Source organism: Polistes dominula, unplaced genomic scaffold (assembly GCF_049000335.1).
Source record: "Polistes dominula isolate Pdom_NZ unplaced genomic scaffold, Pdom_raw_medaka contig_82, whole genome shotgun sequence".
In the NCBI taxonomy this organism is placed as follows: Eukaryota; Metazoa; Arthropoda; class Insecta; order Hymenoptera; family Vespidae; genus Polistes; species Polistes dominula.
The window spans coordinates 1,095,498-1,111,682 of record NW_028301046.1 but is presented as its reverse complement, the minus strand read 5'-3'; the positions used below and the strand labels follow the sequence as shown (position 1 = coordinate 1,111,682).

Here is a 16,185-nt window from a genome sequence, read left to right as displayed (position 1 = left end):
AATACAAAGCAAGGAAAATATAAAAATTGAGAGACATGATGAACTAAATATTTTATAGCAAATTTATTAATAATTAAATTTAATAATAAGTTTTTTGAAGTGAAAATTTCTTTAGAATCAGGGTGATTTGAAAATCGATGAAACCAAAATAATGAATTAATTAATAAAATTCAATTTTATAATTTAATTCTATATATTAATTAATTAATTAATTAATCAAATTCTATATATAAAAATTCAGTGTGTCACAATATGTTTGTCCACTAATAATTCCAACAACTACTCAACTTATTTTCATGAAATTTATTTGATTTCACTTAGTGATTTTTTCCAACTTAGCACATAGCATAATTTTTTTTTTAATTATTTTTTATTACTAATTTAAAGAATTTTATTTAGAGAGGTTATCTAGGTTCTACAAGGTTCTTTACAATTGTATTACAATTATCTCTGTATTACAATTCAATTGTTTCGATATATTCACGTCTCGAAGCTTGGTTTTTTTTTTAATTTTTTGTTTTGTTATTTTTATGTAGAATATTTTATATTTTATCAAACACAATGTAGAATCTATTCTATACAAAATATTACATACACAACACACACACGTAGGTGTAAAGAAAACGAAAGAATAATTGCAATTAAAACAAGCTGATACAAAATGAAAAGAAAATTTGATTACATCCCCCATCATCTCGTAATCATGAACATTTATAAAAAAAATCAAATAACTTTATTGTGTTCTTTTTTAAGGAAAGAATTTAAGAAATATAAACTCAAGAAGAATATCGTTAGATTCAAACTATCGAAGTAAAATCAAATAATAAAACGAATATGATGGGAGGATATTCTCGGTATATAGAATCCTTTTGGCATCGTGCAAGGGTGAGCAAAGAGAGCTTATTGGCTGGTAAAGCTTACTTGAACGTTAATAACAAGGTCGTTTCACACCGGATACTCGATTGCACGATGGCAGTCTGCCAATAACCCTGCTTGTCTGCCTGTTTGTGTGTGCCTCACCGTGTTCCATAAGGAGTGCGTTTTAGGTAATTGGCCGTGAATATTATCTTACACAGGGGTGGTGGTGGTGGTGGTGGTGGTGATGGTGATGGTGGTGGTGATGGCAGAGGTTACTCGGATCAAGAGAGCTGAGAAAGCAAGTGGGAGGAAGGGAAGGTAAAAGGGATAAATTTAATACACGAGAGCGAGAGAGAGAGAGAGACATTGTGCGAGTGGAAAAGAGAAAGATAAAGAAGAGTAGTAGTAGGAGGAGTAGGAGGAGGTGGAAAAGAAGATACCTTACAAACTGCAACTCGCAAGGGGATTTTGTGTGCGTATACCCTTATACTCGTTTTTCTTCTCTGTTCTCGCGCGTGCCCAACAAGCTCATCTCGAAAAGACCTTTTTTTAAAACACGTCGTAGTCGTCGTCGTCGTCGTAGTCGTCGTCGGATCAAAGATTACCGCGCTTCGTTGATGATTCCTCTTTATTAACAACAGTGGTGCTATAAGGTAACTTGAGAAGATTAACCTGAGAAAAATGACACGCGTAGTAGTAGTAGTAGTAGGTTCCCCATATACGAGGGAATAAAAAAAAAAAAAAATTAATTACCCGTTTGTCGCGATTGGTCGGTAGATGATAATATTTTTTTTTTTTTTTTCTATTTGATAATAAGTTGCCATTTAAATGGTGATAAATATTCATTCGAATGTACGATTGAATATCGATTTATGCAAAACGTTACGCGATGTTTCGATTTTACAGACTAAAATGCACACATTGCCATGCATTAACGTAGTATATGTATAATATATATATATATACAATAACAGCAGTCAGCAGCAGTCAACAGCAACAGCAGCAACAGCATCAGCATCAGCAACGTCAGCAATGGTGAGATTAAGTTAGATTAATGCATAGGAAAATACACAGAGAAATTAAGCGAGTAAAGCATGAAAGATAAATCGTTAATTACTGTTACTAGTTTTTCCATAGATATTTAAATAGATACTATTTGCCAAGGTGTGAAGGGGTGATGGGAGGGGGCAGGGGGGCAGAGAGGGAAAAGGTGAAAAAAGAAATTCAGGACGCACACAATTACCGTATAACAAACCATCATGCATATTGAAATAATTAAGAAGAAACATTTTAACGTGGTACTTCTTTAAACATAATAATAATAATAATAATAATAATAACGTGATAATGATTGATCTCTCATACGTGTTTGATTAAAAATTAATATTAAAAACAATCATACAATTAATTATACAACAAATAATAATCGACATATTAATTGAAAACGAAAATTTCGAAATAGAAAGCAAATGTTTTTGTATATGTGTGTTGTATTAAAATAATGAATAAGAATAAAGGATAAAGAAAAATGTGAATTTATAGGATTAATCGAATAAAAACGATGTAACACAGAGGCCAGTAAGTTTCATCGTATCGTCGTCCTCCTCCTCCTCCTTCTCCTCCTTCTTCTTCTTCTTCTCTAAGGGCGTGAAACACTTGAAAATCCCGGTTATGTAAAACATAGGAAAACGGCCCTCAGGCCGGAACGTTAGGTGGAACACGTAATTGAAAGCACTTTGGAGGACCCTACGGCACGCACAACGAGCACTCGCATTTGCATTCAGTGGCAGAGGGAATGCCTTTTAACCGAAATGACTGCGTGTGTATGACAAACGCCAGGTTTATGCGCCGGAACGATGGGAATATTTATTGGCACGAATTAATGTCTCCGCTCGTCCGTGTCGAGCGTTTTATTTATTGGGACATTTCGGTACCTACTACTACTACTACTACTACAACTACTACTAATAATAATAATACTACTACTACTACTACTATGAGTCTTCCTTCACTCCCCCTTCACTCCCCCCCTCTCCTTCGGAAAGAGGTGAGTTCGAGAGGAACAGGAGGAAGGTGGTAAACTTGAAGGTGCTGAAGTTGAAGGAAAAAGGAAAGATTTGTGTGTTTTTTTTTTTTTGAAGTAGCGCATATGCAGCAGCATTTTGCCGTGTCGTCCCGCATCCCGTCACGTTTCAAAGAAAAGAATCCTTTTTTTTGTGAATGAGAAAATGAGAGAGAGAGAGAGAGAGGAACACGTTTCAACGAACGTGTTTTTAAAAGATCAAATCAATTTTCAACTGTCCACCAAATTAATCGTATTCCTTACTCCATTATTCTGCGAATTGGATTATTTATTTATTTATTACATTTATTTTATTCATGTTCTGACGTAGGACTGATCATGGACTCCTATCCTGAAGATCTTTCGATCAAGAAACGTAACTTTGGCAAATTTTACGCTGAACGTAGCCAATTGCGAGGTTTGGTCTTTTGAGAACGTAAGTCAACAATTTATTTATTTATTTATTTATTTTATTATTCATGTTTTACCTGGTTTTTTCTTTCTCTCTCTCTCTTAAAGTTAAATTATTTTTAATAGTAGTTTAAATAATGATGATTCGAATGCATGCAAAAAATCAGATTTTCTTAGCTTTTTTTTTTTCTCTTCAAAACAAGAATGAAATAAATAAAAGAATTAAAAGTAAATTTTGTTCGCATAATTACCTGGATGATTATTATTTTTTTTGTGTCTCTTCGATGCGTATTTATTAACGCTACACATTGTATACAATTAATTATTTAATATTTATTTTTAAGGATAGAGGAGAGATGGTGTGATTATGGGTTTGGAAAAAAAAAGAAATGAATTTAAAAAACGATATGTATATTTCGATTGCAAATGTAATTTACTAATGCTTAATACTAAATACATTTATCTATTATTCGTATACGTATATATATATATACATATATATGGTAGTTATCATACATACATACATATATATTTATACGGTATATATATATATATATATATATATATATATCGTGTGTTCATTTCTATGTATGCATATTTATCTTCGTAATAAATATACATGCATTTTCAGATACGTATATATATCTTGTTGTTTTTTTTTTTTTTTTTTTTTTTTTAAATAGTATTCGTATATAAACTATCTAAAAAATATAAATTTACAAAGAATACTTAAATTAGGTAATAAATTCGCCTAACGAAAAAAAAAATGCAACTATTTTCGGAGGGTAGTTTTATATATATATATATATAATATGGTTTCTATTTTACGCATGAACAGAAATTGGTTAACTTTGTATAAACAATTGTTTTTTGATGAAATAATAATTTATATCTTAGATTGTATTAACATATACGATATATATATATATATATATATATATATGTAATTTATAAATAATTAATACAATTGTTTTTAACTCTTTGCGACATAGAATTTCAGATAATATAAAAATAGATAGCCGTATATGTTGAATAGAGACATTTGATTACGTTTTATTTTTTTAATTAAACAAAATTGCTATATTTTTAATTAACACTTAGCCGACCAATCGGAAAGATCTCTCAGTTTCAATGTAAGTCGGAGGTGTCTGCCTGCGACCGATTGAGGAGGATCTCCCATATTGATTTTTAACATACAACACGTTTCTTTTTCTTCTTTAAAATTAATTTACATAATTGCCTTAATTTATGATGTTAAAATAATTCAATCGAATATCAGTCCCACGTCACTTGCGAAACCTCCCCATGGTGGGAGGAAACCGTACAGTTCGGTTTGCAGCGCGTGTGATCGGCTAAGTGTTAATAAAAGTATTGCATAATGTAATAATATAAAAACATAAACAAAAAAAAACAAAGAGTTTTTTTTAGATTTATGAAAATGCAACTATTGCAAGATTTTAAAGTGGGACTAAAAATGTCCCACACCATGTGCATTATGGTGAGAACGACACTTTTAATCTCACCATGCCTCAAAGAGTTAAGATGTATTATTATTTCATCAATACTATTTTTTGATTTTGTTTGAACATACATTCAGGTATATATATATATATATATATATATATATCATTGTGTTTTAGGCGATATTATATAGAAACGAAAAAAGAATAATAAAAAAAAAAAACAAAAAAAAATAAATGAAAAATATTATTAAACTTGTATCTTATCTAAACGGCACGTTGACTCACGGAATGTCATTAATCCATAAAAAAATCTAACGGGAATAGCTTAACGTCAAATGAAAATATATATCAGCTGATATAAAAGAAAAGTCATAGTTAATAATAATAATAATAATAATAATATTAATAATTTATAAATGAATATTTCTTTTATGTGGTTGTCCATGGATATAAATAAAAATAATTATTTATTTTGTTTGTATGATGATGATTAATAAAAAAAAAAAAAAAAAAAAAACCAAAAAAACAAACAAACAAAAAATAAACTAAAAATTACAAAAATATTATATATCCGGAGTCAACGTGATATAACAATTTTTTCGTTTTGTTTTTAAACTTTATAATACATACATTAATCGATATATCTTATAATTAATTTGTTAAATTAACAATTATACGTTAAAGATGTGCGGTATGTAAAAATTTACAATAACATATTCCCCGTTTTGCAAAATTTTTTGTATTTTACATGGAAATTTTGTTTTCTCAAAAATTACATACAGCTCGTTTGATTCAACGTTTTACAAAAGCTCGATTAGGCAATCTAATTTATTTGAGCTTTTTTTTTCTTTATTTCATTAAATAAGCGATGTTAGAATATTTTTTAATGACAAGTCGAATATAAGGGAAGAGGGGGGGGGAAAGCGCTGTTAAAAAAAATGTTCGTGGGTTCTTCAATCATGAACAACACCAAAATTCAAACAAAATCATCGACTTGATTACGAGCATGTATTATATTTTCGTGTCATCCCGCACATCTGTTTTTAACTGTATAATATGTCATACAAATAACAAATTTAACATAATAATTAAAAAAAAAATAAATTTATCCATTAATATTATTTCAAATGTGCATTTTTCATTCTTTACATGTGGGGGTTTTTCTTTCTTTCGTTTTTTTTTTTTCTTTCTTTCTTTCTTTCTCCCTCTCGAATGAATCTCATCTAAGATGTTTCGTTCATTTTACATAATTTCGTATGTTACATTATTTATTGATTACGAGTACCGATACAATAATCAATTTTATAAACAATTAGAGAGATTCTATGGAGAAATGATTAATCAAAACGAAACCAAAAAATTCAACTAATGCACATTTGATTATGATAATGATGATGATTATAATAATGATAATAATAATGAAAATAATAAAAAGAGACAAAAAAAAAATAAAAATGATAACTTATTAAATAATAGTTATAATAATAATAATAATAATAATAATAATAATAATAATAATAATAATAATAATAATAATAATATTGAGTATAATAATAAAAAGAAAAAAAAATCGAAGAAATAATGAAAATGAAGAATTTTCGAAATTTTTTTTCCCTTTTTTTTTTTTTTTTTTTTTGGTTGCAATTAAACCATAGAAAAAAAAATTGATTATACTATCGTTAAATTAATTAACTTTTTTTCTTTTAATGAAGTTTTGGTATTATCTTTCTTAAATGTTAAAGACTACAAAATTAATGAAAAAAAGAAAACAAAAATGAAATGAAATTATAATGTACGAACTTAAGAAAAAAAAAAAAAGTAAATCATAGAAATATTAACTTAATGGTGAAATTATTGAATATTTAATGAAAAAAAAAAAACAAAAAAATTAATAGAAAGATGAAGAGAGAGAGAGAGAGAGAGAGTATTAATATTAACGCAAATTATTAACATCTTATAAATGTAGGTATACATATATATACATATATATATATATATATTTATATATTATATTATTATAATATAATATATATGATATATATATATATATAATATATATATGTATAATATATGCACAAGTATACAAAGGAACTAATCGTGATACACTTATTTCGAGCTATTATCACAAACTGAATAATAATTACAGCAAGCAGCTTTAACAGCTGCACAGCATCGATCTGTGTACCACGGGGAAAAAAACTATGTTTATGCAAGAAGTATGATCTAAAAAATACTATATAATATATATAATTATATATAATATATATATAACATATATATACATATATATTACATAATTATGTGTGTTCATTTGTATTTATGTATGTATATGTATATAATATTTATCACACGTTCTTTAAACATATTATTATTTATTTTTCTATTTTGTTTGTTTGTTTGTTTGTTTGTTTGTTTTTTTTCCCTTTCAATTTAATTCATTAATTATATTTAAAAAAATTGTTTACTTGCACTTGTCGTCTTTTCTCTTCTTTCTATTGTTTAATATTTGATTATTAAATATTAAAAAGAATGAAATTATTATTATTATTATGATAGTTAAGAAATTTTCATGGTCAATTGACATTACTTTCAATTTCAATTCTTATTTTCAATGAATCATTTGTTAAGAATTATATATCAAATACTTACGAAAGTATTATTAAATGATATATATATGAGCATGAAAATTTATTATTACAATGTAGTTAATTTACCTATTTTGTTTTTGTTTAAACAATTGACTGATTGAACTGTTTTCTTTTTCTTTCTGTTTATTTATGGCCTCTGATGGATGATAGGTGGTAGTACTTCTTCTTATGTGTTTTTCAAACGTGGTAGTAGGTGGTGGTTCGTGGTGAGATGTTGTTGTTCGTATGTATTCGTGTGTTTTTTTTTTTTTTTGGTGGTGATCGTGGTGGTGGTGGTGGTGGTGGTGGTAGAAATTAAAACTTAAATTTCTAGCGATGTAGAGAGAGCAATTCCACGTTGCATATGTTCCTGACGATTATAATGATAGGGAGCAAGGCTCGCTCGATAACTCCTACGAAAGTATACGAATTTACGAATAAATAATCACATTTTTAAAAATTATGCCAATTATAATAATAATAATAATAAATAATAAATAATAAATAATAAAAAAAGAATCAATGAAAAAGAGACTAAATGTAATCTGTGTAAATAATATGTGAACATTTTTTTTTTCAAATAATAGCAATCCCGATTAGGATATACATATATATATTTGTTTGAATTTTGTGATTAAAAAGCTACTATTACTTTTTCTGGTCCACCTTATATAATATGTATATATATATATATATATATGTATATACATAAGAAAGAGAATTAGATGCATGTGCAAGCAAGGTGTAATGATCGATACTTTGATTAGAAATATTGTAATTAACAAAAATTTGCGATGCCTTCCATAATCTTCCATTTCGGCAAAATCCTTTTAACACGTTTTCTTCACACTTTTATCATCAAAAACACGCAGTTGTATTATCCTGATCCTTCCTTTGTCTTCTCTTACTTTAATGAAACATAGTCGCACACTCAATCACAGAATCAGTTCAGTTCAAGTTCAGTTCAGTTCTTTTCATTTATTTTCTTTTCTTTTTCACTTTCGAGAGCGATATATCGAAGAAAACAAAATAAAAAGTAGTAACCGAGATACACGTGCGGTGGTGTAGTCATTCTCATTGTAAAACAAGAAACAAAGAAAAAAGAAGAGAAAACAAAAGATCACAACACGGAGACCGCACACACCGGGACCGCGGCCGCCGGAAATGCAAATAATCACACTTTCGCATTCCTGAAAATGTTGACGATGATGCATTTGTTAATTCTGATAACGAATTTGTAATCAGCGGTCCCAAAAATCCTCCTAATACGAAATTGCAGATCGTTTTCTTAAATTTTCGAATTTTTGGTCGCATAATCATCGGGGCTTTGGCCGCACTGTGCGATGCTGTTGGTTGGTTGATTGGTTGGTGTTGGTTGATTGGTTGGTTATTCGGTGAAGACAAAATTTTAACCCCCCTTATATCTACCTACCTACCCCCCTTTTTTCAAAGATTTTCTAATTTTAATCTAATAGCATCAATCAAAATGGCAACACGTCAGGGTTTTACGTGTAATTGTGAAGTGTGTAATAGTGGATTGCGTGTATTTACAAATAAAATAGTATATATATATACAGTATATATATATATATTTACGCATACAATCGTGTGCATCATCCGTCGGGTTCCCAAATTATTGCTTGTATCAAAAACCAAATATTTATATTTATTTGTTATTTAATTTTTTATTTGTTTTTTTTTTATTTGTTTCTTGATTTTGTGACGTAGTATCGTTCAAAGAAGAATTCCTTATACTGCATCGATGCATCTTAATATCTCTTTCTCTTTCATTCCTAAGAGAGATCATATTATTTTGCAAGATAATATTTTTTTTGATCTTTCTATAGATACTCTAAAGATTTTAATAAAAATAAAAAATAAAAAAATATACAAAGTGAACTATAACTTTAACTTCATATTTTTTTTTTATATATATATATATATATATATATATATATATATATATATATATATATATATAAATCTCTTTTTCATTTATTCTTTTTCTTTTTTTTTTTGAAATATTTGAAGAAAAATTTGGATAGGATGAGTCAGAAGAAATCTTCGCGATGGCCGTGTATTTTTTACTTTTTTGGATTTTTTTTTTTTTACGTTAAAGCGAGAAAGAGATCATTTATCAATTTGATTAATTTTAATTATATCTCAATTTCAATCGTTCTTATAAAATATATATGTATGTATATATATATTCATATTCATATTCATATCGTTTATCGTTTATTTTTAAAGGAAAGATGTGGAATGAAAGAAGAAAAAAATTAAAATTAATAAAAAAAAAAGATATGTTCGAGTATTTTTTTTTTTTGTTGCTTTCTATCGTTCGAAATGTTCGTTTTTTTTTTTTTTTAACGAAAAAAATGCTTTTTCAAATTTGTTCAAAAAAGAAAAAAGAAAAACATAGAAGATAAGAAAAGCATATAAAAAAGGTTTTTTTTTTCGTGCAACTCTTTCGTGCGATTTTTGCTCGCGATTAAAAGAAATAGAAGATGATGATGATGAAGATGATGATGATGATGAAGAAGAAGAAGAAGAAGAAGAAGGAAATTGTCAAAAGTAGATTTGTTCGTTCCTTCGTTTTTTCCATTGGGTTAACGTGAAATTAAATGGAAATGTAATATATGAAATGAACAATGAACGATAATTAATGATGAAATTAAAAAAACATTGGGGAAAAAAGTATGAATAATAAAATCATAAAAAAAAAAATATCAAAGTAAAGGCCAATGTAATCGTGTTCCTTGACTCAACCTATGATACACACACACATCATGCTAAATAGTGCGATAATTCTACACATAACGTATACAAAGAGAGATTTTTTCTTGTTGAAAAATGATTAGATAAGGAAAGGAAAGGAAAGGAAAGGAATGAATAAATGAATGAATGAATGAATGAATGATCAAACACACGTTCTGGACCTTTTTAACACAACAAGATTCGAATCATTATCACGTATTATATTATCGATTAATTTTTCTTTTACAAGTTTCAATGATTTATTATAAAAAAAAAAATCTTGTAACAAATCTAAATGATCAACGCGTAAACCGAGTTTTAATTTTTCACGCGTTAGATGATACAAAAATTTCATTGAGAAGAGAAAGAGAGAGAGAGAGAGACAATATCAAATATTTATAATCAAAACCTTATCATAATAATTAGCTATTTTTTTTCTAATTAATTTTATAACAATCCCAAGCTGTAGCAATATGTTTATGAATAATATTTAAAGTAGATAAGAGTGTATAGCGTAAGGCAAATATAATGAAATAATTGAAGGATTAGTAGTAGTTGCGTAGGGATCGATCTCGTAAGGTCCAGAAGTGGAGGAGAGGTGTGGTTTGTGCGATAGAAGTGATCATGTATGCGTTATGCGTTGTTAAGATAAACAAAAGCGAGAAATAGAGAAATAATTGAGGAAAAAGCTGATAGAAGAAAGTTGAAACTTCTATCGAAGCGATCTATCATCGAATGATCGTTGACGAATGAAAAAATTAGAAATTTGATTTGTTTTGATAAAACATTTAGAATATTTTGTTTAGAACGATCATTCGAAGGATTTTTAGGATGAAAAAAAAAAATTAGAGAAGGATTAAATTATACGTATGCAGATATAGATATGATTATAAATAATACTTACATATGATTAAGTGGCATTGATGAGTGCGAGTGATGTTGCGCCAAAGAATCCGGTGATGGTCCAGACGAGTAGACTCCAGCACCATGTTGGCCAACACCTTGGTCGACTCCTTGCGGCAGATACACGGAAATCATTTGTCTAAGATCTCCTGGGGATTGATGGGTTTGGTGGGTTTGTTGACCCATATATTCGCGTTTGATAGCGGCAGCTTGTGCTTGTTGCTGTTGATGTGGAGCAGCCGCTGGATTGGTGGGCATTGGCCCGTTTGTAGGTGTGGGAGTGTGTATTCCCGCACTTGCAGGACTCGTCGGTTCCGACTTTATACTGCTGCCACTGGGACTGTGGCTCGACATTTGAGATCCTGATTGGGGTTGATGATACGGCGAAGGTGAGCCGCCGGGTACGGTACTTCCTGGATAACCACCATATCCATTAATGTAATTTGGGTTCATTGGTGGACTACCATTACCCATGTGATGTCCCATATCGTATCTGGGATATCCAGCAGCCGCCACTCCGCTCATCGGGTTTCCATATACGTGTTGTTGATACGAAGCCGCCGCATCGTGCATCATATAACCATTAGGCATATATCCGTTTGCCATTTGATAAACGTCGCGTGATATTTGCCCTTGTTGTGGTCCACCGGCGCCAGCAACTTGTCTTTGATCAACACCGAGGATGCTATTAACGTTGACTCCAACTGCACCGACGGAGCCACTGATCGGATATTTATCTTTCTTCATAAGGGTCTTCGTCTTCCTTCTTGGACGATACTTGTAATCTGGGTGCTCTTTCATATGCACCGCGCGCAATCGTTTAGCTTCGTCAATAAATGGACGCTTCTCGGTTTCGCTAAGCAATTTCCATTCCGCCCCTAAACGTTTGGAAATCTCCGAATTATGCATTTTTGGATTTTCTTGGGCCATCTTGCGTCGTTGCCCACGGGACCAGACCATGAATGCGTTCATCGGCCTTTTTACGCGATCACCGTTTGCTGGTGGCTTCGTATTATTATTATTATTCGCAGTCTGATGGTGTTGGGTTTGAGCTTGTTGCTGTTGTGGCTGCGGTTGTTGATGAGGATGGTGTTGTTGTTGTGCAGCACTTTGCTGAGCAGACAGTTGATGATGCATGGTCTGCTGTTGTTGCTGCTGTTGTTGTTGCTGTTGCTGTTGCTGCTGTTGTTGTTGTTGTTGTTGTTGTTGAACTGCAGCTTGCATGGAAACCTGGTGGTAATGTTGATGTTGCAAACTTAATCCTAAGTTGCTGCTGCTCGGTGGGCTTCCAGATAAAGCTGGACTATGTACTATGGAACTGAGAGTTCCATAAGGTGAAACGGTATGATGGCCCATCGGTGATACACCTTGATGCGGATGAGGTGGCATCTGACCATGCAGGCTACCGCCCTTAAGGTCCGTCTCCATCGTTAGCATGTCGTCCTCCCTGTGGCCGTACAGTTTGTCGCCGTTTTCTTAAACCGTATTACGTTCAAAGAATGCCTCGACGAGACACGTTGCCGATCAGATCTTAAAAGCGCGTTTTTCTTCACTACCCTTCTTCTTTTCGAAGTCGAATCTCACTAAGAGTCTACGATCTTTTAATATCTATAATCAAACACAAATAGTATATATATATGCGTATATATGCATATGTAGATATACAATTCAATATAAGTGTTTGCATTCGTTCAAATCACAAATATTCACAAATAATGATGCACACTTTTAATATTTCGAAATAAACGCGCGCGCAAAATCACCAAAATCTTCTATAATGTTTTATTAACACTCGTTAGCGTTCTCGTATATAATAAGATAGTCACAATCTATTTAATGTCACTTATGTAGAACACCAAAAAGAAACAGAACTCGTTGAATTTCTAAATTGTATTGAGCACAAGAACGATGCGTTGTTGTTGACACCTCGATACAGAATGACTGACTGACTCTCTATACTGTTCACGCCGAGGATGATCACCAATATGAGAGAGACAAATGAAGAGAGAGAGAGCAAAATATATATATATATATCTTCTTACCTTCCTATACTCTTGTTTTTTTTTCCTCCCTCTACTTTCTTACTCGTATTTTTACTAAATCCGTAAATATCCGTTTACGATGCGTTTTGAAATGCACGTGAATGGATGCACTCGTAGTATCTCTTCTTCCGTAAATTCTTACACGTCTTAAGGTGTACACAAGCACCGAAAAGATTGACCACCGTTCTCTTCAACAGGACTAAACCATCTGAGCATTGCAGTTAAGCTTTGAGCTGTAACATACTGGCAGTTCCTGCCAAGGCGGCTGCTTCCACCACTACTAGGTTTGCCCCCCTACCCTTAGGCAGAACGGTTTGGTAGCTTGGGCCCCACTATGCGGCCTCTCCCACCAGTACGCGAGGATATCCCCACTTGTACAGGATCGACGCGACCATAGCCGAAGGAGCCAGTCTACCGACGGCTATCGATTGGCACGCGCGCCTGCCATCATTTCTCTCAACCAATCAGCTCCTATACCCTCCGTTCTGGTAGGCGGGTTTATACCGACCTCCCTAGCGACCTCTACCGAGCAAGCTGAACCTTCCCTCTTATGCTCTATCCCCACCTTTCCTTCTCAACCTTATTCACTCTCTCTCTTTCTCTCTCTTCCTTTCTGACTCCGTTCATCGTCATATGAACTTCCCCTATCTTCTTCTTGCCACTGTGCGCGCCACGAGATCGGCTACCCGACGGTCTTCCTACGTTTTCTTCTTATTTTTCTTATTTTAATACTTTTTATTTTTTATTTTATTGTTTATATTATTTTATTTTTCTTCTTCTTCTTCTTCTTTGGCGACGATGACGATGAAAACGACCTCGCATGGCCTTTGATTAAATGCTTTTTACCACCCCCGAATATGACTCTGAATTAATTATATTTCTTAAATAAGATTTTGTTTTTGTTTGTGTGTCTTATTATTTTTGTATGTTTCTTTGTTTCTAATCGATCTGTTTAATTTTATGAAGAAATTTGAAAAAAAAAAAAAGAAGTTTAATAGAGATTTGTATTCATGTAATAAAAATTAGATGTTCACAGTTTGAATGAAAACACTGACCTATAAAAGCGAATGAAAGAAGAAATATATTTCATGTATAATAAAAAAAAAAAAAAACAAAAACAAATTTATATTACATATCGTTCAGACAAATTTGTTTCTATAAAAAAAAAAAAATTGTTTCGAAGTTTTTATTGTAAAGTCGTGTTATTACTTAAAAGTACAGACGGATTTTATGATTCGTATCATTGGATTACCTTATCTGAAATATTGACGATACCGCTGTGAATTTTTATGTTAACAACGAACGAAAGAATCATACTAAATATAATAATAATAATAATAATACAAATTATAATTATACATAATTTCAAATAATAATTGCTTATTAATAACGAACCAATAGAATTAAGAATAAAAATAGCGGAGATGTTAAAACTTAAACAAGTACATACACGCAAATGTAAATTATATTTGTTAAAACATAGAAAAATGTGCTAATAGAACATTTGGAAAACGTGTGACACACGTGTTAATCGAAATTTTCTGATTAAAAAATAAAAACAAATTTTAAGACGTGCGTATTACAATATACTCTCGAATCCACATACTTATTAACCGTTTGTTCCATAATTATTCATCATTCTTATTTTTTGTATTCTTTTACTACTCTTTTGAAAAAATTGAAAGAAGCTTCTTCTTCTTCTTCTTCTTCGATCGACTATGCGACAGAGTTTTAAGTGAGTTCCTGCGCGTAGGACCTGTTGCCTCTCAGCGAGAAAAGTGAACGAAAAGAGAAAAATACAGAGAGAAAGATAGAGAGAGAGAGAGAGAGAGAGACAATCATTTACAAATAAAATAAAAAAAAAAAACACTTTAACGAAATAAATCTGAAACTAATGACGAATCTTAATTTACAAAACAAAATTTTGATTAAAATAATCCCTATTTTAATTGAATATCTCAAAACACTTACTCATTTTATTTTTCTTACTAAATTTCTTCACGTCTATCGATTAGGTTCACATGTATTTTATATTCTGTAGAACAAAATTCTTGATTATAATATCTGTAAATGGCATCGAACGATAAACCAAACGACAATGTTAATCCTCATTATTTTTTTTTATCTGATACAAGAGGACTCATCGTTGATTTCTCGATACGATTACAGCCAGTTTTCTTCAGCGATGTTGCATCGATGCAAGATTTAGATTAATTCGTACAAAACGAATTTCACAATTTATTTTTATTTTTCAATCATTTTATATATAATCAAATATTATATTATCCATCAAATAATCTTTGAATTCCAACGTAAAAAAAAAAAAAAAATAAATAAATAATAGTTTTATCAATGAATTACAAAACATTGCATATACATACATATATTCATAAAATCAACGATTTATTATCTCAATAATTCTTTTACATCTTAACTAATAAGATAAAAAAACAAAAGAAAAAACAAGGTGTTGTATAAAAATACATAAATGGTGGTGATGGGATATAATATCCATTGACTATTTCTTTCCAACGAAATTATTATTATTTGTATTTGACTGCGACACACGATGCGGTGACATTAAGTCGAAATGCCACAAGTGGCACATAAACCGTGCGGAATAAGTGGATTGATAGGTCGTTACTGTTGAAAAAAGATAGAGCGGATTGAGAGTGGGAATAACGGAGAAAAAGAAAGATAGAGAGAAAGAGGTAGTACAGAGAGATAGAGAAGAAAGGAAAAGAGTGAAAGAGAGCAAAAGAGAGAGAGAGAGAGAGAGAAATTGTACAATAAGTCGGGGTCCGACAATGGAAATACCGCGGGCGGTCTTTGTGATTCAAATCAATGTTTGTGATACTCGATGGCGCACTGCTCTTGTACAAGGCGAATGTATATACAGGAGAGTTAGCAAGTTCGCGCGCGCACCTATCTATATATATGTATATATATCTCATACATTCTGTATTTCTATCCTACTTGCGTTCACGTATTACGCCTATCTCCATCTCGAAGTACGATATACAGAATGTGTACACGTACACACACTTTAGGTATATATTGTA

The 16,185-nt window shown here is 31.0% G+C and overlaps 1 protein-coding gene across 4 annotated transcripts in view; it reads right to left on the bottom strand.

The window, feature by feature from the left end:
* The window catches only part of SoxN (SRY-box transcription factor soxNeuro), a 126,971-nt gene extending 113,007 nt beyond the window's left edge, over positions 1-13,964 (bottom strand). The window contains exons 1-2 of one of the 4 annotated variants that reach the window (XM_015320803.2): positions 11,083-13,964; positions 7,706-7,834 (exon numbers count right to left, since the gene is read on the bottom strand). In XM_015320803.2, coding sequence (XP_015176289.1) covers positions 7,744-7,834; positions 11,083-12,518 — 1,527 coding nt within the window. In that variant the 5' untranslated portion in view covers positions 12,519-13,964 and the 3' untranslated portion in view covers positions 7,706-7,743. Of the gene's footprint in view, positions 1-7,705; positions 7,835-11,082 lie in introns of those variants that run through there. The other 3 variants (XM_015320801.2, XM_089175341.1, XM_015320802.2) reach the window with 3 other exon arrangements.
* Between the last annotated feature and the right edge of the window lie 2,221 nt (positions 13,965-16,185).